The sequence below is a fragment of the Saimiri boliviensis genome, chromosome 1, assembly GCF_048565385.1.
Source record: "Saimiri boliviensis isolate mSaiBol1 chromosome 1, mSaiBol1.pri, whole genome shotgun sequence".
Lineage (NCBI taxonomy): Eukaryota > Metazoa > Chordata > Mammalia > Primates > Cebidae > Saimiri > Saimiri boliviensis.
Genome location: NC_133449.1, coordinates 82,913,217 through 82,937,469, shown reverse-complemented (window position 1 = coordinate 82,937,469; position 24,253 = coordinate 82,913,217). Strand labels below are relative to the sequence as shown.

At 40.7% G+C, this 24,253-nt stretch overlaps 1 protein-coding gene across 6 annotated transcripts in view; it reads left to right on the top strand.

Moving 5' to 3' along the window:
* EML6 (EMAP like 6) overlaps positions 1-24,253 on the top strand; it is a 298,470-nt gene that overhangs the window by 236,614 nt on the left and 37,603 nt on the right. For all 6 annotated transcript variants that reach the window (XM_074400077.1, XM_074400066.1, XM_074400057.1 and 3 more), the window contains 4 exons: positions 1,131-1,219; positions 7,183-7,359; positions 15,510-15,711; positions 15,821-15,947. In XM_074400077.1, coding sequence (XP_074256178.1) covers positions 1,131-1,219; positions 7,183-7,359; positions 15,510-15,711; positions 15,821-15,947 — 595 coding nt within the window. The remainder of the gene's footprint in view (positions 1-1,130; positions 1,220-7,182; positions 7,360-15,509; positions 15,712-15,820; positions 15,948-24,253) is intronic.

Sequence of the window (24,253 nt, the reverse complement as noted above, 5' to 3'; positions counted from 1 at the left end):
AGTGAGACTCTATCCCCTCCCTCCCGCCCACCCCCCCCCAAAAAAATTAGCCAAACTAGATTTAGATCAAGGTGGTGCATATTTAAATGGTACGGAACACAATCTAAACCAAGGAGTTATATTGGTATTATTTTTCTAAGAAAGATATTTCAAGACTACTTAATATACATAATTATGGGAAAAAGCAAAAGGAGAAATATTATGTATATGTACAGTGAATTATAGGTAAAATATTATGTCTGAAATTTCCTTCAAAATAATCTAGGGTGGAGGTTCATGAAACAGGGTTGCCCATGTGTTAACAGCTGCTGAAGCTGGACAGTGGGCATACAGGGGTTCCTGATACTCTTGTTCTATACATGTTTAAATTTTTTTATAATTTTTTTAAAAAATGCTAAAAATACTGAAATGTATCTATCTTGAGTCATTTACATTTTAAGCCTTACAAGATTGTTGCCATTGTAGGAGGAGAATTAGGAAATCTAAACTTTTAAACATCAAATCCAAGATTATAATTGTACATCAGACTGAAAGACTATTTTGCCCAACATTTTCTTTGGGGAAAGTCCAGGATTTCTTTTCAAATTTTCAAGTAAGACTGAAGGGTAGGGAAGAAATGAGCATTTATAGTTTGTTTTGTGTGTTCTTTCTGTTTCTAAACTTTAAAGGCAAATTTAGAATTTAGACCTAAGTAAATGTGAATGAATGCTCACAATAAGGTTTTTACTTCTGATTGCTGTAATCTTCTAATTCCATCATTCTTGCCAACACAGTTTGCTGAGAGGCAACTGGGAAAAAGAGGGGAAAGTTTATTTTTTCTCAGGCTTTGGAAAACTGTAGTTATTTTCAATGCAACAGAGTAAAACATATCAAGCTTTATTCTTCTGTTACTTGAAGGATGTTCAAGGTCAAATTTGATGAAGCCATATTCTAAAAATCACAGCTTTGGGGTTTGTACCACATCATGTAATTGGCTGTACATCCCCTTCTGAATAATTCTAAATGTATTTACTCAATTTATGAGACTTTGATTAAAATGAATTAAAATGTTGGCAGCCATGCTTCTCATTTTATAATAAAGAGATAAAGTCAGTGTTTAATTGTTTCTCTACTTCATTCTATCGTAACAGGAAAATTATTGCAAGTTAATTCAGGTGCCAAAGAACAACTATTTTTTGAAGCTCCAAGAGGCAAACGGCATATAATAAGACCTTCAGAGGTAACAATCATACGTAAAAAATGTTAAAGATATTTTGTGAAGTTTTAGTATGTGCATTTTAATAAAACCTATCAACATTAGAATATATTTAGTATATCTTTAAGCTTGATCATGTCTTAAATCTGATTGCTTAATCTGGTTTCCTGATTTCCAGAATATACGGATTTACTACGCCTATGGTATAGCAACGTACAGTTGGTGCTGTGCTTAATTTTTCTCTGCCTGGAGACAGTGAATAAGCTAACAACTTGGATGCCAACCTTGCTTTTTCCATTTGACATGTCATTTTGTGCAAAGCTTTTTATGAACATGCATTTTGAAACATGTTTTCTCAATGTTTATTTGTCATTATGTACATTATAATCTATAACAAAAATTTGTTTAACAAAAATTATATATAACCTAATATATAATCTATAACAATAACAAAAATTTTGTTATAATCTATAACAATAACAAAAATTCTCTTTTGCCTAGACTGGAGTGCAGTGGCGCCATCTTGACTCACTGCAACCTCCCCCTCCTGGGTTCATGAGATTCTCCCACCACAGTCTCCCAAGTAGCTGGGATTATAGGCACTTGCCACCACACCTGGCTAATTTTTGTTTGTTTGTTTTTTTTTTTTAGTAGAGATGGAGTTTCGCCATGTTGGCCAGGCTGGTCTTGAACTCCTGACCTCAGGTGATCCGCCCCCACCTCCTGAGGCCTCCCAAAGTGCTGAATTACAGGTGTGAGCCACTGTGCCCAGCCTGGAAATTATTTTTTGAGATAAAAACTATCTGCAATCTGAGCATTCTAATATATCAAACTGTTTTCTTTTTTCCACATTTCCTCATGTCCTTAGCTACATATGTAATTTTTTAATTTTTGAATTAAAGCCTAGGTGAAATTTTTAAATCCCTAAATTAACACCCTCTTGAAAGCTAGGTGCCTTTTGTAGACAAGTACCTCTTTCAGGGTCTACACATAATGAGCCCGGGTCTAACAGTTGATGAAGGATGAGGAAACGTTGCTTCCTTAGAGGAAATGGAGGTAAGGGTATGCCACTGAGTGGCAGGCATCTGCCTCTCCCTTGCTTCAGTTTGCCAGTACCTTAAACTGTCCCAGTATTGTAAGGTTCTCCCAGAGACATTTGGACACTTGAACATATGCATTTTCATTGTAAAGGAAGTGTATGTATAGTGCTTAAAAAATATACATTGTTATAGGTGATGGCATTGTATTAATGGAAGTTTTTCACTCATACATTTTGATCTCACTCCCCTCCCCAATTCTAATTTATTTGTCTCTGATCGGTCCTATTTTTAACTTTTTTTATGGAGAAACTTCTATGGCCTTGAATAAGAGAGATTTTTAATTGTATCATTCATTTACTGGTCATTTGTTGACTGTCAGGTACTTTATATACCTTTAGTTTTTATTTTATAATTTCAGCTTTTATTTTAAATTCAGGGGTACGTGTGGGTTTGTTACATGGGTCTATTGTATAACGCTGAGGATTGGTGTACAAATGATTGTGTCACCCAGGTAGTGAGCACAGAACTAAGTAGACAGTGTTTTAGTCCTGGCCGCCGCCTCCTCTCTGCCCCCTCCCCAGGAGTCCCCACTGTCTATTGTTCCCACCTTTCTGACTGTGTGTGCCCAATGCTTTGCTCCCACTTGTGAGAACATGCGGTATTTGGTTTTCTGTTCCTGCATTAATTCTCTTAATATAATGGCCTCTAGCTACATCAGTGTTGCTGCAAAGAACATGATTTTCTTATTTCTTACGGATACACAGTATTGCATGGTGAATATGTTGCACATTTCCTTTATCCAGTCTGCCACTGATGGGCATCTTGGTTGATTCCATATCTTTGCTATTGTGAATAGTGCTGTCATGAACGTAGGAGTACATGCGTCTTTTTGGTAGAGCAATTAATTTTACTTGGAAGATGTACCCAGTAATGGTATTGCTGAGTAGAATGGGAGTTCTCTTTTCTTTTAAATTCTTTGAGAAATTTCCAAACTGCTTTCCACAGAGGCTAAACTAATTTACATTCCCATCAGCGAATAAGCGTTCTCTTCTCTACAGCCTGGCCACATTATATTATGTTATTTATTATTTTTTTTTTCTGAGACAGAGTCTCACTCTGTCACCCAAGCTGGAGTGTAGTGGTGCGATCTGAGCTCACTGCAACCTCCACTTCGTGGTTCAAGCAGTCCTCCTGCCTCAGCCTCCCAAGTAGCTGAGATTACAGGCACATGCTACCATGCCCAGCTAATTTTTGTATTTTTAGTAGAGACAGGGTTTCACCACATTGGTCAGACTGACCTCGATCCACCCGCCTTAGCCTCCCAAAGTGCTGGGATTACAGGCGTGAGCCACCATACCTGGCCTATTTTTCTACTTTTAATAATAGAAATTCTGAATGGTGTGAGATGGCATGTTGGGGTTTGATTTGCATTTCTCCAATGATTGATAAGTATTTTTTCACATTTGTTGGGGGCTTGCATGTTTTCTTTTGAGAAGTGTCTGTTCATATCTTTTTCCTTTTTTTTTTTTTTTTTTTTCTTTAAGATAGGGTCTTGCTGTATCACCCAGGCTGGAGTGTACTGGCACCATCATGGCTCACTAAGCCTCAACTTTCTGGGCTTAAGTGATCCTCCTGCCTCAGCATCCCAAGTAGCTGGGACTATTGATTCACACCACCATACCCAGCTAATTTTTGTATAATAGTTTTAGTAGAGCTAGGGTTTTGCTATGTTGCTCAGGCTCGTCTGGAACTCCTGTTGCCCACTTTTTAATGGGGTTATTTGTTTTTTTTGCCTGTTGACTTATGTTCCTTTTAGATTCTGTATATTAGACCTTTTTCAGATGCATGGTTGGAAAATGTTTTCTGCCATTCTGTAGGTTGTCTGTTTTCTCTGTTGATATTTTCTTTTGCTGTGTAGATGCCCTTTACTCAATTAAACTCATCAGGTCTCATTTGTCAATTTCTGTTTTGTTACAATTACTTTTGAGGACTTAGTTGTAAATTCTTTGCCAAGGTGGATGTCCAGAATACTATTTCCTAGGTTTCCTTCTAGGATTCTTAGTTTGAGGCCTTATATTTAAATCTAATTCATCTTAAGTTAATTTTTGTATATGGTGAAAGGTAAGGGTCCAGTTTCATTCTTCTGCATATGGCTAGCCAGTTATCCCAGAACCATTTATTTAACAGACAGTCCTTTCCCCATTGCTTATGTTTGTTGACTATGTCAAAGATCAGATGCCTGTAGGTTTTGCAAGTTTATTTCTGGGTTCTGTATTCTGTTCCATTGGCCTATGTGTCTGTTTTTATACTAGTACCAGTCTTTTTTGGTTACTATAGCCTTGTAATATATTTTGAAGTCCAGTAATATGATACCTCTGGCTTTGTTCTTTTTGCCTAGGAATGCTTTGGCTATTCAGGCTCTTTTTTGGCTCCATCTGTATTTCATAACATATACACCTACATTTTAATCCTCATAGCAGCTTTACATGACAGTTGTCAATCTGGTTTTACAGATAAGGAAACAAAGGCTCTTTGAGTGCAAAAGACCCACAGCAAGCACTGTGATCCCAACCCAGAGGCATCCATGCGTGACTCCGTAGCCTAGACCATGAAGCCTCTCAATTTCTCCCGTGGACTTCAGCATCATTTCACATCACTTCAGCTGTACTTTCCCTTCCTGTTTCAGTGCCCCCAAATAAGTATACTAAAATGAAATGTAATTTAACCAAATGGTAGAGGAGGATGAGACTTTCTTGAAACAGATGAGCAATTATTATATAGAAGAAAATGCACAAGAGGAAAATTCATGCTATAATGCTTCCCAAAGTGACAGGCTCTTGCTCTGAAGATTTAATTTGTCACCCTGTGGTGCACATTTGTTCTTCCAGAGGCTGATTCCTGGTGATGTTGGTTGTAGACTCCCTCCAACTGATGTTTCCTTGGCCAGCTTCCCTAGTAGTGCCACTGCTGTGAGCACTGAATAGGTAGCTCATGTTAGCCCCAATATTGTGAGGCCCTTCTACTGAGCATGACAGAATTGGGAAAATCTTTTTCAAAGATTCGATTTTTTTTTTTAAAGAAACAATCATGGTAAACTAATTCAAAGCTTATCCAGCAAATTGGTAAAATATGACAAATGTTAAAATGTCCATTTCAAATCCATCTGATACAGCATGGTACAGTTAAAGTAGTACCATTTTGGAAGGCAAACTCTCTGGAGCAAACCTCTCCCCTCAGCTTCCTAAGCATGCTGGTGACCACAGTGCTGTAACCCCTCTGTGGGCCTCGGCTGCTTTGTCAGCAAAATAACAACATATCTACCTGAAGCAAGGTCCTAAGGAAGGGACCCCTTGAGGACTCTCCTTCCGTCTAAGTTCCAGCGTTTTTAACAAGTTCGTTTAACCCTTTTGCATTTATGTATTATCGCATAATTCTGAGTGCTCCATACTAAGTGCAGTTTCTGTAGCTTCTAGCAAGTTAGACATTTGCTTCCCCTGGAGAGCACGGTGTCCTGATCTGGCCAAGGGTGTTGTGTTGGGGTGTCTGCCAGGGGAACAATGCCAGCTCCTTTTTCTTTCCTGCTGGGATGACAAGGCCAGCACCACTGTAGGGATTTCAAGTGGACTAGGAGAGTCTTAGAGATGGAATCTAGAATTTGGAAGGGAGTCAGTGGCCGAAAGCCTGCTACCAAAACCAGCAAAGGATGGCTCCCTGCGTCTTTTCCTGTGAAGGTTAGGTTAGGAAATCATAAGGGATCGCAGGACCAGATGCAGATTTTTGGTTCCACCTCTGTGTGCATCCAAGAGAAACATACAAGATTAAATGAGAAGTTTGAGTGACAAATACATAGTACCTTACCACACATTGTGATTAAAACTCCTGGCTGCATCTTCATCTTCAAGTGTCTCTTCTAAGCAATAACACCAAGCAGAAAACAACAGAAATTAGGCAAGGTACATAAGTAACATGCAAAGCAGTTTCAAATTCAAAGAGAGAGGTCTGGGCTATAATTTAGCTGTAGTTCTCTAATTTCTTATACTCCTTCTGAACAGTGCTTTGTGTAAAGAAACTGTAATATTAAGGTATAATAGCAGATCTTGAATGAAAGTAAATGAGATAGAATCTCCCAGGAAAGCAATAATGTTGTTGTTATTTTCTATTACTATTTTAAGAAAATGGAAAGAGAAACCTCAATCTTACCAGGACTTAACCTGTACAAATTACAAATATTCTAGCCAAGAATTTCAGGCAAAACAGTTTTAAAGGATAAAAAATTCATGGCAATACAGTATGAATAGCTCTTCAGATTTTTAAAGTAGTCTCTCTAGAGCATAAAGGATATTAAGCTTGATGCAGAATCTTATTACTTTTTCCTCCAAGGAAGCAGTCATTTTTTTAAGGCTGTGTCTTGTAACTTCTTAAAATAATTTGCTAAACAATCATCTCCATCAATCAGTCTAGCTCAGATTCTCAACCAGGAGCAATTTTGCTTCCCAGGAACTTTTGGTAATGCCTAAGGGACAAGGGTATGCTACTGGCATCCAGTGGGTGGAGACAAGGGATGCTCTCAACATCCTGGCATGCACTGAACAGCCCCAACAACAAAGAATTTCCAGCCTGAGACATCAGTGCTGGGGTGGGGAATCTGGATCCAGCTTATGGTTTATTAAATGATAAATGTCTAGTTATGAAGTAGAATACCTTATTATTGTCAACTTTCAAAATGTTCATTTTATCTAGAGGAAAACATTTGGATATTTGACTGCCATGTTGGTTTCTTAAGACAATGCAAATGTAACTTTAAATATGCAACTTAGAATTTGCGTACCTTAGCACTGAACACAAGTGCCTAACGTCGGCAAAGTCATTTAGAATTACTCAGATGCCGATTGTTTCTTTTGAATAAAACTAGGTTGTGTGAAACTATAATTCTCTTTCCTTTTTCAGATTGAGAAGATAGAGTGGGACACATGGACCTGTGTCCTGGGGCCCACCTGTGAGGGAATCTGGCCAGCACATAGCGATATAACTGATGTAAATGCTGCCAGTCTTACCAAAGACTGTTCCCTCTTAGCCACGGGAGACGATTTTGGTTTTGTTAAGCTGTTTTCATACCCTGTCAAGGTAATATTCCGTTATCCATACTTGCTCAGTCTCATTAATAATCCCAAATCTATTGTAGATAGATTTTTAAAAATTTGGAGTCATAAGCGGTTCATAGTCTTATTTATGCTGTATAAAACCTCCCTGACATTGTGTTTGAGTGACTAATTTCAGTGCAGTTCTCACGGCATAGAATTCTACCTTGAAAGGCCTTTAGCAGTCACCAAATTCAGTATCTCACAAACTGCAAAGTAAGTGTTACCTTTACAACCTCCCAGACCAGTGCCTTTCTAACTTGTGTTAGATGCTTCCACAGATGAGGAGCGTTCCACACAGTGGCGCAACTGATGTTTAAATACCCCCAATTGCTAAAACGTTTTTCTTTAGGTTGAGCTGAATTCTTTTCTTTTTAAATAAATTTCTACCTTCTGAACCATCATTAAACAAATTCAGTTTCTCTAACAGCCTTCATCTGTGTTAAGATCACGTTTGACTCCCTGAAGTCTCTTTCTTTTCCCCCAGCCTAACATCACTAGTTCCTTCAGCCATTTCCCACGTTCCATGGCTTACAGCTGTCCCCTCCCTTTACGCACACTCCACTTTATCAGTTCTTCCTTCAACTTTCTAGTCTAGAGCTGTATCTAGTGTTTCAGTTGTAATCTGATCAGCTCAGAGCACAGTGGGAATGTTACCTTCTTGGTTTTGATTTTTACATTTGTATTAAACTAAAATGGCTTTGGCCCTTTTGGCTGCCACACTATACGACTGAATCATAGATAGCATTCTCAAAAATATTCAGGTTATCCCCCAGCCTGTACTTACACAATTGATTTTCTAAGAGTACAGAACTTCACATTTGTACCAAAAAAGTTGTACTTATTTCATCTCAGTGTTCCATCCTATCTGTATCTTTGGAATACCTTGTCAAAGCATTTTCTCTCTCTTGCAGCAGCAAGTCATCCTCTGCTTTCACAATCCTGAGTTCTAAATCACAGAGAAAAAGAGACTGGAACAATCAAACATCAGCTCCAGGAACCTCCCCCTCAATTCAGTTTTACATTCCACTTATTTATTTACTTTAACTAATGTATGAATGAATAACAGGATTTTGCTCTGTTGCCCAGGCTGGAGTGCAGTGGCATCATCACCGCTCACTGCAGCCTCTACCGTCCAGGTTCAAGCGATCCTCCCACCTCAGCCTCCCAAGTAGCTGGAATTATGTGCGTACCACCGTGCCCAGCTGATTTTTTAACTTTGTGTAGAGATGGGTTCTGGCTATATTGCCCAGGCTGGTCCTAAACTCCTGGACTTAAACAATCCTCCCACCTGAGCCTCCCAAAGTATTGGGATTACAAGCATGAGCCACCACACCCAGCTGACATTCTGTCTATTAATCTACACATTGTAACAATTCTTTAATCAGTAACAGACATTTAAATTGACCTCCCTGTACAGCCTTGTATTCTAGTTCAGGAAGACAACATTAAACACATGGCAAATGTCTTGCCTAAAGACAGGTGGCTTGTAGTCTTGTCATCCTTAATCTCTCCTTCTAATAACCCAACCAATAAAATATGTGAGGTTAGTTCACATTGTATCTGTTACTGTCTGGTTATCACTATTTTTTCCAAATCCTTATCAAACTTTTCTGTGTAATATTTCATCCTACAATTTTCCACGGATTACATCACCACCTGGATCAATATTTGTCAGAGCCTATCTGTTTTCCGTTAGGATACAGGAACCACTCTATGTTTGATGCCACCTCTCCTGATTTCTAAACTCTTCAGTTGTTACTGTATTATTTCTGTGGTCACGTTCGAAGGCATCTGTACTCATATAAATGAGTTCTGTTTCCTCCTTTCTGGTTTGAAGAGCCTTCTCTTTGACAGAGGAATTGAGAAATTGACTTTCAGTTCATGTGAAGTCATCTGATTAAGAAGTGTTCCTAACTTTTCTCTATTTTGCTTCTATCCCTAAATAAATCTTTCACATCCCTTTCAATAGTCTTATTTTTTTGTCTTCAGCATTCTAGAAACTACACTTAAAAGTCTCTGCAAGGCTTTTGTATTCATCCTCAGTTATTTGCTCCTCCTGTCATTTGTACATTTTAACCTGAACATACCAGTTCCCTCTACAGCTACTTTGGTTACTTTGGATGATTTTCCTATCTTCTCCTTCCTTTATTAATTATATCTGATTAGATTATCATGGTGAGTAGCCCTTTCTAAGATACACATCTGATTACGTCCAGTGTTACCTTCATTGTCCATCCCAAAGCCACCTGGCAGCCTCCTGCCAATGATCCATTATTTACTCACTGCACATACCTGTAATCACAGCTACTCAGGAGGCGGAGGCAGGAGAATCGTTTGAACATGGGAGGCAGAGGTTGCAGTGAGCTGAGATCATGCCACTGCACTCACAGCCTGGGTGACGGAGTGAGACTCTGTCTTTAAAAAAAAAAAAAAAAACCGGGCGCGGTGGCTCACGCCTGTAATCCCAGCACTTTGGGAGGCTGAGGCGGGTGGATCACGAGGTCAAGAGATCGAGACCATCCTGGTCAACATGGTGAAACCCCGTCTCTACTAAAAATACAAAAAATCAGCTGGGCATGGTGGCACGTGCCTGTAATCCCAGCTACTCAGGAGGCTGAGGCAGGAGAATTGCCTGAACCCAGGAGGCGGAGGTTGCGGTGAGCCGAGATCTCGCCATTGCACTCCAGCCTGGGCAACAAGAGCGAAACTCCGTCTCAAAAAAAAAAAAAAAAAAAAAAAAAGTTGAACTCAAAGAGGCAGAGAGAAGGATGGTGGCCAAGGATTGGGTTGCAGGGGGAAATGGGGAGATGTTGGTCAAAGGGTGTAAACTTTGAGGGAAGTAAGTTCTGGGGATCTGATGTACAGCCTAGTAACTATATTTAATGATACTGAATTATTTACTTTAAGTTTGCTAATAGACTAGATCCTAAGTGTCCTCAGCAAACACACACACACACACACACACACACACACACACACACACACACACACAGTGGTAATGTCATGATGAATGCATTAATTAGCTTGATTGTGGTAATTATTTCACAATATATGCATATATCAAATCCTGTTGTACACCATGAATACATACAATTTTTGTTAATTAACAAAAGCTGGAAAAGTTGGAAGGAAAAAGTAAATTTTAGACATCAGGATACTTATCCCTAAATGTTTCATCATGCACATCATTACCTTGAGTTCAAGATTTGCTTTTGGTATTTTAAAAGTAAAATTTAGATACATTGAAATACATAAATTTTTAGTATTCCATTTGATGAGCTTTGACCAAAAGCTCATACACCTATATAAACATCTCTTATGAAGATACATCGGCATTGCCACCCCAGGCCATTTCCTTATTCTCCTTCTGGGTCAGTCCCCATGCCCACTCCCTCCTCTGATGTAATACCTGTTGCAGTGTTTTTCACCATAAATTTTACCTGTTTAAGAATTTCAGGCCGGGCCGGTGGCTCAAGCCTGTAATCCCAGCACTTTGGGAGGCCGAGGCGGGTGGATCACGAGGTCGAGAGATCGAGACCATCCTGGTCAACATGGTGAAACCCCGTCTCTACTAAAAATACAAAAAATTAGCTGGGTATGGTGGCGTGTGCCTGTAATCCCAGCTACTCAGGAGGCTGAGGCAGGAGAATTGCCTGAACCCAGGAGGCGGAGGTTGCGGTGAGCCGAGATCGCGCCATTGCACTCCAGCCTGGGTAACAAGAGCGAAACTCCGTCTCAAAAAAAAAAAAAAAAAAAGAATTTCATATAAATGAAATAGGTACTGCTTTTTATCTAGCTTCTTTCACTCAGATGATGTTTCTGAGATCCACCCATGTTGTTATATAATAACAATCCATTCATTTTCATAGCTGAGTAGAGTTCAATGGTGTGGATATAACAGTTCGTTCATCCATATTCCTAGGATGAACAGACTTTGCTAGTTTTTGGTTGTAGTAAAGCTACTATGAACATTTTTAGGCAAGGCTTTGTGGACATATGCTTTCTTTCTCTTAGGTAAATATATAGGAGTGGAATTTCTGAGTCATGGGGAAAAATACAACATTTTAAGAAACTGCCAGACCTTTTTCCAAAGTTGTATCATTTTATATTCCCACCAAAAATATAAGAGTTCCAGTAGCTGATACTCAGTATTGTCAGACGCATAAAATTCAGCTGTCCTAGGCGTAGATAATGCCGTCCAGTTGTGATTTCAGTTTACATTTTGCTGATGACCAAGATGCTGAGCACTTTCTTATTTATTATTTGGGGAGTGTCTATACAAGTCTTTTGTTCATTATTTTAAATTATTTTTTCATTATTGAGTTCTGTGTTAGATTTGATTGAAGTAGTTTCATAGCTTAAAAACCACCAGCCAAATATGAATTCTTTTGGTAAGAACACTTCTTTTTTTTTTTTTTTTTTAATTCATTTACTTGTTTTTTGAGATGGAGTTTTTGCTCTTGTTTCCCAGGCTGCAGTGCAGTGGCATGATCTCGGCTCACTGCAGCCTCTGCTTCCCGGATTCAAGTGGTTCTCCTGACTCAGCCTCTCGGGTAGCTGGGATTACAGGTGCCTACCACCATGCCCAGCTAATATTTTGTATTTTTAGTAAAGATGGGGTTTCAACATGTTGGCCAGGCTGGTCTCGAACTCCTGACCTCAGGTGATCCACCCACCTCAGCCTCCCAAAGTGCTGAGATTATAGGCGTGAGCCATCACATCCAGCCTTTTCCTCTTTTTTAAAATCTGCTTCTTCTGGCACACTTCCCAAATATATGAATCTCTTGCCAATGAATATTTCCAGCTGCATAGTCACACTTGTCCAGTTGCTCTCACTCTGTTGAGCAAAGTTCGTTACCTGTTACAAACTGAATGTGTCTTCCCAAATCTATGTTAAAGCCCTAACTCCCAGTGGGACTGTATTTGGAGATAGGTCATTTAGGGAAGTAACTAAGGTTAAGTGAGATTGTAAGAAAGGGGCCCTAATCTGACACAATCAGTGTCCTTATAGAAGAGATGCTGGAGAGCTAGCTTTCTCTCACCAGCACACACCACCCCCTCTTCATGTGAGCACACAGTGAGAAGGCAGCTATCTACAAGCCAGGAAGAGAGCCCTCACCAGGAAACAAACTGGCCAGCACCTTAATTTTGCCCAGCCTCCAAAACTGAGAAATAAATTTTTGCTCTTTAGCTACTCAGCCTAGGGCATTTTGTTATGGCAACTCAAGCAGACTAATGTACCATGCCATTGCTATAGTCTCAAATTGAGTTCCATGTCATCAGTCTTGGTGATGAGATCTTATTACTACCACACAGCTCTCTCTCTGTCCAAAATTCAGGTTCTGTTTGTTAGCTGCTAAAATCATGTTATTATCTTGGCCCTTTTTCTCATTCTACTTTCCCATGAGTGGGCATCTCTTCCAGGCGTTTTTCTTTCCATGACAAATGTATCTGTATTAATATTCAGTTTTAGTTTAAAGCCTTCTCAATTACATTATCAGTGCCCTGTGTCCGCCTTGTCCCAGCCTCAATGAGACACACTCTGTCCTTTGCCAGAGCCTAACAAGAACACAACCCATTTTTGTAGTACGTTAAACCACGGACCAGAAAACCAAATTCTGTTTTTTGACACCATCTGTTTAGCCTGCTGATTGCTTCTCATAGCCTCCCTTCCTTTCCAAACCTAGACCCTTCTGCTAAATGAAGAGGCTAAAATGCCACTATATCGTTTGCATTTTTAAAACCCTCCATGCCCTCAAGTCCTTAAGTTTCTTCCTCAGAATGTCAACAGCTCTGGAGAATGGTTCTTCAGAGAGAAACTTTGCCTGGAAAATTTTGCAGACAGGGAAATTGAAAAGTGAATGTGGGAGGAGAATGCATAGCCTTCATGAGATTCTCAGGAACTTCCTTCCTACAAGAGATTGACAACCAGTACTCTGGAGACATAGTCCAGATTTTCTTGTTTTAAGGCAGAGTCTCACTGTTGCCCAGGCTGTAGGGCAGTGGTGTAATCTTGGCTCACTGCAACCTCTGCCTCCCAGATTCAAGCAATTCTCCTGCCACAGCCTCCCAAGTAGCTAGGATTACAGGCAGCCATCACCTCCAGCTAATGGCAGGTCTCGAACTCCTGACCTCAAGTGATCCACCCGCCTCTGCCTCCCAAAGTGCTGGGATTACAAGCATGAGCCACTGCACCCGGCCCTATTCCAGGTTTTTCTGGTGCTATCATCCATTATTTCGTGACTTGATGGATAAAGAGAGTTGAGGTGATGCGGCAAGTTCTGACAGGTGTAACAAATGCAGTTTGGCTTGAAGACCCAGAAAGGCCGTTCATCCCACTGACTGTGCCAGGTCTTGAGGACGTTTCCTCCACAGTCCCTGCTGGGAACCACTAAACATCCCTGCCATCCTCCTGAGACAGCAGCTGGTTTCACAGAACCTTCTAGCAACTGTGAATTCCCTTTATTGTTGCATGGATCTTGTTTCCTATTCTGAGAATCTTGAATCACCCACTGCTGGAAGAATCTCTGCTTTGTTAAATCTCTTCAGTGGCCCAGAACTTTTTCTCTCTTTCTCTTCCTCTATGTCCCTTTTTTCCCTCTGCAACCCTGAATCTAATCTCTTAGAATCTGTTGACCCTGAATCTTTCTTTTTGCATTTTTTTATTCATCCCATCTAGAAACCCTATGTCCCTCTTATAAGTTAAGGGTGTAGAGAGGCATTCCTCATGCTGTTTTACTTCAGTAAAGAAACAGCCTGCATTTATAGTGTATAAACTGGTTGTACTCCTGCTTCCAGTTAGACCAGCAGGGCACATGGCAGCAGCTGACTGTGACTGTCCTGTTTCCATGCCTTGTGGATCTCACATGTTCAAATGGGTTTTCCCTGAAAATTCTTTTGTTTGCCTATTTGCTAGCAAACTAATGATTCTGGAGGGCCTCCTGGAAATCCGACCTGCCTGTTTGCTTCAGGAATCTTTCTAGACTCAGTACTCTACTGAGGAGTGGGCAGTTCCACTAGCTGTCAACTAGTGGTTGGCCAAATACAGGGCGATCTTGACAAAAAGTATTTCAAAGTCATGAACGCCCCTGCACCTGTTCCCTGCTGTGTATCTGTGCTGGTTTTAGATCCTCCAGCATGCCAATCCAAAACCCTCTGGGAGCCACTTGTAAATTACTTAATAAAATTTTCATCTAGGACACTGGTGGCCCTCTGATGACCTCAGAGAGTGCATGTGGCTTCCCGTATCGTGTAAGGTATTCCCTAGGACTCACTGAGAGGATGGAAAAACTCCACCTCTTTAAATGGCTCCCACCACAGCTGTTTTTGCCAGGCTGTGGCTCATGAGCTGAATATGGAAGCTCTTTCCGGTGCCAGCTTTGACTTTGCACCACTTGTCAGGACTGCCCTGGTGTGAGCAGCTGACTCACATTCCACCTTCCACCCTCCCTCACCCGGGGATAAAGGTGGTGTGGCCTGAGCATACCACTCCAAAAAGCTTTCAGCCATTACGGATAAATTGGGTTTTATGTATTTGGCTATGTTTGTTAAAAAGGAGCTTTGTCTTTAAATCAATGTTTGAGTGTTTCTACTATTAAAAATGAAAATGCTTTCTAGTGTCTGTGGCAAACATCAGTCTGTTCATTTTACGTCTTACTTGAGTCCCCAGGTTTATAAGAGATCCTTTGCTCTTCTGCCACTGCCTGCACTGTGGTACAAAAGTCACTGTAGGGGATGGCGGTGAAGACATTTTTGATCTACATATCAACCACACTCAGGAGTTTACACTAGAGACCTGTAGAGACAGCACATTTGACATTTGCGAAAATCAGAACAAGATTTGTATATGTCCATAGATTCCCAGAAAATAGGTTCTGTAGTCTATTGTTTGATTCATTCCCTCGGAAAATATATATTGAGGACATATTGTGAGCTGGATACTGTTTGAGGAAAAAAGAGACCTGGTGCCTGCCCACATGGAGCTTACATTCTAGTTGTAATGTAGGGAAATTGCCGTTGAACTGTTTCATTTGTATCCAGTAGAAACCGGTAGAAAATAATGTGGATAAATGAGCCCAGAGAAAAAGGTAATGAGACAGTGGCTGGGATAATCACCAGTTTTGGGCTTTACAGGGACAGCACGCCAGATTCAAGAAGTACGTGGGACACAGTGCACATGTCACCAACGTGAGGTGGCTGCACAATGACTCTGTGCTGCTTACGGTGGGCGGCGCTGACACAGCCCTGATGATCTGGACTAGGGAGTTTGTGGGGACCCAGGAGAGCAAGCTGGTGGACAGCGAGGAGTCAGACACCGACGTGGAAGAGGATGGAGGTGAGCCCCCACCTGCCACGTGCCTCCTGTGCCGACTGCACCTCCCGCCACCTCCCTACCTGGGCCACTGCAAACCAACTGGCTCCCCAATCTCTTTCTGTTGTTTGAGGCTATGACAGCGATGTTGCTAGAGAAAAGGCCATTGACTACACCACCAAGATCTATGCTGTGAGCATCAGGGAAATGGAAGGCACCAAACCACACCAACAGCTGAAGGAAGTTTCCGTGGAAGAAAGGTATGGTGTTGCCAGGTTTGTCTGCTTTTATTATACCTGATGACAAGAAACTTGTTTAAGCCAGAGTGCATTTTCTTTCCCCTCAAAGTTGCTACTTAAGTCAGTATTTTATAAACCTGCACAGAGTCTTAACTTGTATACAGGCTTAAGCTGGAAAAACTTGCACAACATCCCAGTACGTGGCAACGGGTGGTTTAAACTTTGTGGAAGTTGGTTGTGGAATGTGACTTGAATAGACATGAAATGTGGTTGGACTAGGCTTCTCCTTGCCCAGAAAAAATGCTGGGGTAGCTCGAAAGCAGTCCTGACTGTGGTGGCTGACAGGAAAGCCTGCTGAGTAGCAAGGTGGGAGGGAGGACAGGCTTCTGAAGTCATGGTGGGAGATTTGTGGAGTTGTGAAAAACCGTCTTTTCTTCTAACCAGAGTGTAAGATGCCTTACACTCCATCGCTTGGTGTATCTTCTCTTACTGTGTCTCTGTTTGCCCAGATTGGTTCCGGTGGGTTTGGCACTTCTGGCCTCTCCCATTTGATTTTGTTGCCTTGGATGCTCTGTGTAGAAAGTGTTTTCCAGTATTCTTTTAGGGCTTTTTGATATACTGTTTTAAGTATTTTAGCATTTCTAAAAAGAAAAGCTCAGAATTACTATATTATTTATCATATTCATGCTAAGAGAGGATATTGAATAAAAACTCTAATAACTAAAAATTTTGTGGATTTCAAAGATTTTTAAGAATTCCCTGAGGCCAGATGTGGTGGCTCATGCCTGTAATCCTAGCACTTTGAGAGGCTGAGGCTGGCAGATCACCTGAGGTTGGGAGGTCGAGATCAGCCTGACCAACATGGACAGACTCTATGTTTACTTTAAAAAAAAAAAAAAAGACAAAATTAGCTGGGCACGGTGGTGCATTCCTGTAATCCAAACTACTCAGGGGGCTGAGACGGGAGAATTGCTTGAACCCGGGAGGCAGAGGTTGCAGTGAGCTGAGATCACACATTGCACTCCAGCCTGGGCAATGAGCAAAACTCAGTCTCGAAAAATAAAAAGAATTATCTGTTGGCTGTTCACATTGACTGTAGGCTTGATGTTCACAGTACACTGGTCCCACAATATATAATTTATGAGGTTCAAGTAGTTTTCATTTGGTATGGCTTTCTGCCTAACAATAACTAATAAGTCTTATCTATCACTTATTACTATGATGTGGGGTTTTAGATGCAAAGAAACATAACCTCCTCCTCCTGCTTAAATTCAGTGCCAGATGTTAAAATAAACTTGGTAAATAGTGGTTGTGCTACTGGCAAGAAGATTGAATCTAATGCAAAAAAAGCTGCAGTTTTTTCCCTAGCATCTTTGTTAGATGTTACAAAGATTCAGAGCTCTGTTTTAGGAAAAAATTACAGAGATTTTTCTGCAGCGGCCTTTGTAGTTCATCTTGCTTGCAACATGGTTTTAAAGTGGCCACAAGCAGAAAATAATTTTAAAAATCCTACTTCTAAAAATTAAGGGGAAAAAAGAACCATATGCACAGAAGTGCATGAATAGGCCTCCCACTTAAATAATCCACTCTAAAAAAAGGTTTGGCCTGAGTTATACATTTCTTTGAAAAAATTACCCAGCCTTTCTAATTTCATTTCCAGTTTCACATACCATTATGAAATGAGTTGACATGGTCATTATTGCAAGGGTGTTTCTGGCTGATTTCTATAACTCAGTTGCACAGCATGCTGAGATTCATGCTAGCCACCAAAATATAATCATTTAACCCAAGCCCCAAATTCCAAACACTACAGCTGATTTCAAACCTAAACCGAGGTTTAGGTTTGGGGAAAACCCAAAGGAGTTTACCCCAAAAGGGGGAAAGCATAGTTTTTCAGAGCAACTTAAGATGCAGTTACAAGAGAAATTTACAATTGCTGTTAGCTAATCCTCATTTTCTCTCATTGCCTCTTTGGACAAGTCTGTCAAAATCTTATACTGTCCAACTTACCGAAAGGTAGAAAGAGTGATGATCAAGAGGACTCTAATAATTTTTCATTTTAAAATTCAGAATTTTCAAGCTACCCCGTTTTATTCATCATATCAGATAGGAAACTGTATATTAGCATACACTGGATTGACTTTTTTTTAACAAAAAGAAAAAGCCTCATATTATGAGATGGGTAGGCAATTTAGTACTTGCATTTGAAAAAAAATTCACACCAGGATTTAGTGAAGAAAACAATTTTAAGGTCTGGAGGAATAATCAAGCCTTTTCTATAGAGAGCAACTTCCTAGATAACTTAAAAAGCCTTGACAGCCTCAATTCCCAGGAGGAGCTGTAACTAGAGCACACAGTGCCAGCTGCACAGCATTCTGGGAACAGAGCAGGGCTGTGCCAGGTAGGGTCAGTAATAAAGAGTAGTAAATGATGCCCAACTTAACAGCCTCCATGGGGGCAAATCATAATCAAAACCAAGAACAAGCAGTCTCCACCAGTCCTGGTCAGTAATTTTAGGGGAGCCTGAACCTCAGAGATCAGACTGTAGGCAGCTTCTGAACCACAAAAGACAACATTGCCAGGCCAGGTAGGGCATTCCAGAATTTGGGAGAAGGCAGGATGAGTGACAGGATTGGGAGGGTGGCACAAGATGTCGGATGGCATCTTAGTCCTCAGCCAGGGTATAAAACAAGGCTCATGGACCCAAGCATCTTGGAGTGAGAGAGGGGCAGAGACAGAAAAATGCTGACATTTGGACCACATGAACCCAGGCCATGGCCACCTTCTCCCTGGGAATATTCAGGGCCATTGTCCGATGGCCCCTGACACTGCTTTCTTTGGCTACTTCAAGCCCTGCTTGGAGATTTGAGAGGCAGGGGTTTTCCTTGGCCTTCCCTTCATTGTGCCTTCTGTATATACCTGCAGATACCTCTATATACCTGGGCACTTTTGCCAAACACTTGGATTGAGACATACATCAATGAGACTAGTGGGAGACAAATACTCAAGGACTGAAAGAGATGTGAGCTTGGAATAACCACTCCACACAGGGTCCTTAGCACTGTTTTATCTCTCAGCAATGCTTCAGGCAGCTGTACCTCTGGTAAATCCCCTGCCCCCTTCTAAAAGCAATTAGAAACTTTTAGTGAGATGACTGTAGCACCTGTTCTACTGAGAAAAATGCCTTAGAGGCAGCTGTGCTAAATTTATGTATCAATCACTTTTTAAGCAACTGAATTCCTAATTCTTAAATTTTAAGATAGTTATGGATTGTTTCTACTTAGACTCAGTTATTTGACTTTAAAATAGCTGTGAGACTTCAGATCATCCTTCCTTGTACAATTGCTAATTACACTGTGAGTTCTTATTCTTCAGAAGCCATATGATCTTCAGTTCTAATCTTTCCAAAAATGAGGACGCTAAGAAGAAACTTAGAATTGCTCTCAAAAGAATCCTGGGCGATACCTACCAGATATGTAATGTCTGTGAAGTGTTCGTCGGGTATCCCAGCTACTCATTTGAGCTTTCCTCTAGCTCATGGGGATGCCCTGCCTCGGTGATCTAGACTGGTCTGGCTGGTCCCCAACTTTGGGTGCTCTTGCTGCTCAGCTGCCACATGTGGTGTGTGGCTGAGGAAAGTCATGAGGTCTTTTTTACTTTTGGGAATCCCTGCTTTCACTCCTTATCCGGGCACTAGGGGCTATCCCACAGCTGCTGTCCTTCATCCCCAGCCGATTTGAAACTAATTCTGTTGTATAGGAAGCTTTCCACACCTTCCCATCTCTCAAGTGCCAAGCTCCAACCTGACACACCTCTTGTTCTCAACTTATGACCTCATCTCCTTGGCCATGTTTTCTCATAACGTAATCTTTTGTCCATCAGCAAACTTAAGATATTTAATAGATACTTAAAATGTCAAGAAAGTTCCTTTTGGGGACAAAAAATGTGGGAAAGCATAGTTTTTCAGAGCAATTTAAGATACAAAATGCTTATGTTGTCACAACATTGAGGGATGGTGCCCAAATCCTATATTCAGACTTCAGCAAAAACAGTTCTTCCCAATTGATCAAGTGATAAAATGCCTAGTGTTTGCTCAGTACTAAATTACTAGAGTTGCCTGTAAAATTAAGAATTTTGTTTCCACATTAGCAAATTCACACCTAGTTTACATGTTATTTTTTGATTTGTAACGTAGGGGCTTTCAAGGGGGTCACCCAACCCAAACTGGCCTAAGCAAAAGGGAACTTACTGGTTTATACACCTAAGTATCCAGGGGTAGGGCAACTGCAGGTGTCACTTGTTAAGAAAACTCAAATCTTGCTGCCAGGATTCTGGTTTTTCCCTTCATGTTTCAGTTCTGCTCCTCTGGGTTATTGCACTTCTTCAGGTAGAAAAATGGCTGCAGAACTTACAGCCTCTGTGGGTCAAAACCAGAAGGAAAGAACTGCCTGTGATTCACAAGTCCCCACAAATGCCTTATGAGGTGCTATTGGCTCTAGTGGGCCCCAGGACTACCCTTGAACCAATCACTATGGGTTAGGAAGAAAAAGTCTTTTGACTATTCCCTTGGAAATAGTCACCTGCCTCCATAGACTAACAATGTAATCACTTCCACCAGAGGTGATTTGGACAGACCCAAAATAGAAAATGTCTACTACACTTCACGTTTTTCTTGTCATATATACACTCTTAAAATGCCCCCTTTTAAAATATCCTATATATAGGCCAGGCAGGGTAGCTCATGCCTGTAATCCTGGAACTTTGGGAGGCCAAGGTGGGCAGATCATAAGAGGCCAGGAGTTCAAGACCAGCCTGGGCAACGTGGTGAAACCCTGTCTCTCCTAAAAATACAAAAACTAGCCCGGTGTGGTGGCACACACCTGTAATCTCAACTACTCTGGAGGCTGAAGCACAAATTGCTTGAGCCCAGGAGCGGGAAGTTACAGTGAGCCAAGCTGGTACCGCTGCACTCCAGCCTGGGCGACAGAGTGAGACTCTGCCTCAAAAAAGAAAAAACAAAAAACCCACTATTACATATATAATTTGAAATGCAGTTATACCACCTTCCCAAAAAGAGGCATCTCAAAGTCTCAAAGTCTCAGCCCTTTTTTAAAAATTATTTAAAAAATAATGGAGGGTCAGCTGGAGGACTGCTCCGCTAGCTATGTGCGAGTATTATGTAACTGGATGGTGATATGAATCCCAGCAGTCAGGATGGATCTTTTGTTTGTTGTTTCAAAACATACACTTATGGAAGTAAGAATTAAGAGTAGGAAGTAACATAATTCTTCAAAGTACAGCTCTCCAAATGTCCCAGGTTCCTCTGGGATGCCAGTGATGCCCCTGTATTTTGTCATTCTCAGGGGAAACTGTGTATCCTCTCGCCCTCCCATAAACTCCTCCCTTGACAAGAGACTGGCTTAGAGCTTGACTATTCCACAGGCACATATAAGCTGTCACTCTGGGTGTGGGAAGGTCAGTTTGTAGAGACATCTGCCAGGAGGCCCACATTTCAGGTCAGTCTAAATTCCATTTTTGTTGTTTCGTTCTCTGGCCTAAGATTTGGAGTTTGATAGTATCAACTTAGAAATACATATATATTTTTTGAGACTGGGTCTGGCTCTATTGCCCAGGGTGTAGTATAGTGGCATGATCCTGGTTCACTGCAGCTTCAACCTCCTGAGTTCAAGTAATTCTCCCACTTCAGCTCCCCAAGTACCTGGGACTGGAGCTACAGATGTGTACCGTCATACCCAGCTAATTTTTTTTTAAGAGATTGATGGTCTTACTATGTTTCCTGGAGTGTTCTCAAACTCCTGAGCTCAAGCTGACTTTTCACCTTGGCCTCCCAAGTGCTAGGATTCCAGGTGTGAGCCACCACGCCCAGCTCAAAAAATACACTTCTTTTTTACATCTCAAACTGATACTTGAATTCTCAAGGGGAAGATATAACAATTAAACAAATTACTGTTTTATTTTTTAAGTCAAATCATTTGTCACTCTGCCCTCATTTTGTTGGTGACAGAGTACCAGTTAATTTGTTATTGATATATTCCTTTTTAAAAGTATAGTTTATATTATTTATCTCTGGAAGGAATATTATAACCCTTTTTTTTTTGGCTCAACTGACTTCAGTGAATGATTTGTCATTGTCATTGCTTTATGTTTAGATTGTCACTATTGAGTCTTTAGCAGACCCTCTGTAGTACTACCGTGCACCTTTGAAATTGTCTGTTTTTGATAAGGGGTCCCACGCTCACCCTTGGTATTTCTGTCCTGTGAATGGCATCTGGGATCTATGAGTACACCTAGTTGGAGATTTGGAGAACACACAAAATTTAGTTCATTCTCCTTTAATTGTTTTTTCTAATGAAAAGTGGTGATTATCACAGAAAAGAGCCTTAGGCTATTTTACTGTTGAGCAGTAATTACCATCATTTGTAACTACGTTTGCATATGTATAGGTATTTATTACCTAACATTATATTTGTATCACTTTTTAAAAATTAGAGATGTCAGTAAAAATGCCACCAAATTAATGTCAAAAATTATTAGAGACATTTACAACTTTACCCAGTTAAAGTGAAACAATTTTGGTGAGTCACAGTTTTATACCACCATCTGAGGGTGCCACAACCATCAACTTAGAAAATACATTAATGCTGAGGTTTATTACTTCTAAAGATTGTAGTCTTTTATTCACTTTATGTTTTGTTACTCCCATATATCTTTTAAAATGATGTCTAAAGCCAGGTGTAGTAGCTCACACCTGTAATCCCAGCACTTTGGAAGGCTGAGGTGGGAGGATCACTTGAACCCAGGAGGTTGAGGCTGGCAGGAGTTTAGAGGAGCCTGGGCAACATAAGGAGGCCCTGCCTCTACAAAAATTTTTTAAAATTAGTTGGGTATGATAGCACACTCCTGTCATCCCAGCTACTCAGGCAGCTGGGGTGAGAGGATCCCTTGAGGCCAGGAGTTCAAGGCTGCAGTGAGCTGTGATCATACCAGTGCACTCCAGCCTGGGCAACAGAGCAAGCCCTGTCTGTGAATGAATTAATGTGTGTTTAAATGTCTTGGACTCATCTCCAAAGGTTTTTATTAGCACATTAAGATAAAACCAGAAATTAGAAACTTACAACTACAGAAATACTTAGTGCCAATGTCCACATTTTTTGTTCTAATCAAATTATCATGCAGCTCCAATTTTGTATATGGTGGTAACTACATGATCACAAAGGAACATGCTTTTTTGATAATTGATGGGTAATATTTAATATCTCTAAGTGTGGGTTGTGATCTTTTACTAAAATTCATATGAGCTGACTAGGTATTAGTTTTCCTGGTTACAGCTGGTGGGGCCATGCTTAGTAATTTATTTTTAAATGCCTACTGTTTGACATAGGTGAATGTCCCCGTTTCTTCACTTAACCAGCCACATGAGGGTTGGTGATAATGGATATTTTTATTTGCTATATACAGCTGGAACCTGCATTCCACAGAAACCCAACTTTGTAATGACAAGATACAGAATAAACCCAGAATTAAACTATTATGGAAAGTGGCATATAAATACTCATTTAACCTTTATATTTGAAAGAGGATACAATAATTAGCTCAGTGATTGTTTTCTCAATACGCCTGAGTCAGCCATTTGTAGTTTTTTCTAGGTCCTTTATTAACAACTGCTGAGGCATACAGCTTTTGACTGTCCATCCAGGGATGAATGAAAGAATGTTAGACTTAACACTTCCTGTTTCTACACTGTCTTTATAACATTGTTTTACTTATTGCATTTTTCACCTATCACTGAAAAAAGATTCAACTGCTCCCTTCTCTTCTTACCTGAGAAGCTGCATAACTTACGGCCAAAAATCAAAATCTCAAACTCACCTAAAGCATATTTTTTTCCTTCCTCAGCAGACTTTGGGCTTGTTGCCATGCCAGTCTCTCCTGCTTAGCTCGGGCTAAAAAGGTCATCTCTCCCTTAAAAAAAAAAATGTCTGAGGCCAAGCATGGTGGGCAAGCCTGTTATCCCAGCACTTTGGGAGGCCGAGGCAGGAGGATCACTTGAGATGAGCCTGGACAATATAGGGAGACCTTGTCTCTACAGAAAATTTAAAAATTAGCCTGATGTGGTGGTTTAGCTGCTTGGGAGGCTAAGATAAAAGGATTGCTTGAGCCTGGGAGATCAAGGCTGCAGTGAGCCGTGATCACGCCACTGTCCTCCAGCCTGGGCCATAGAGCAAGTCCCTGTCTCAAAAAAAAAAAAAAAAAAGGCAATCGGGGGCAGGGTTCCTAAAGTTAAAAAGTTCATTTTTCATGCTTAA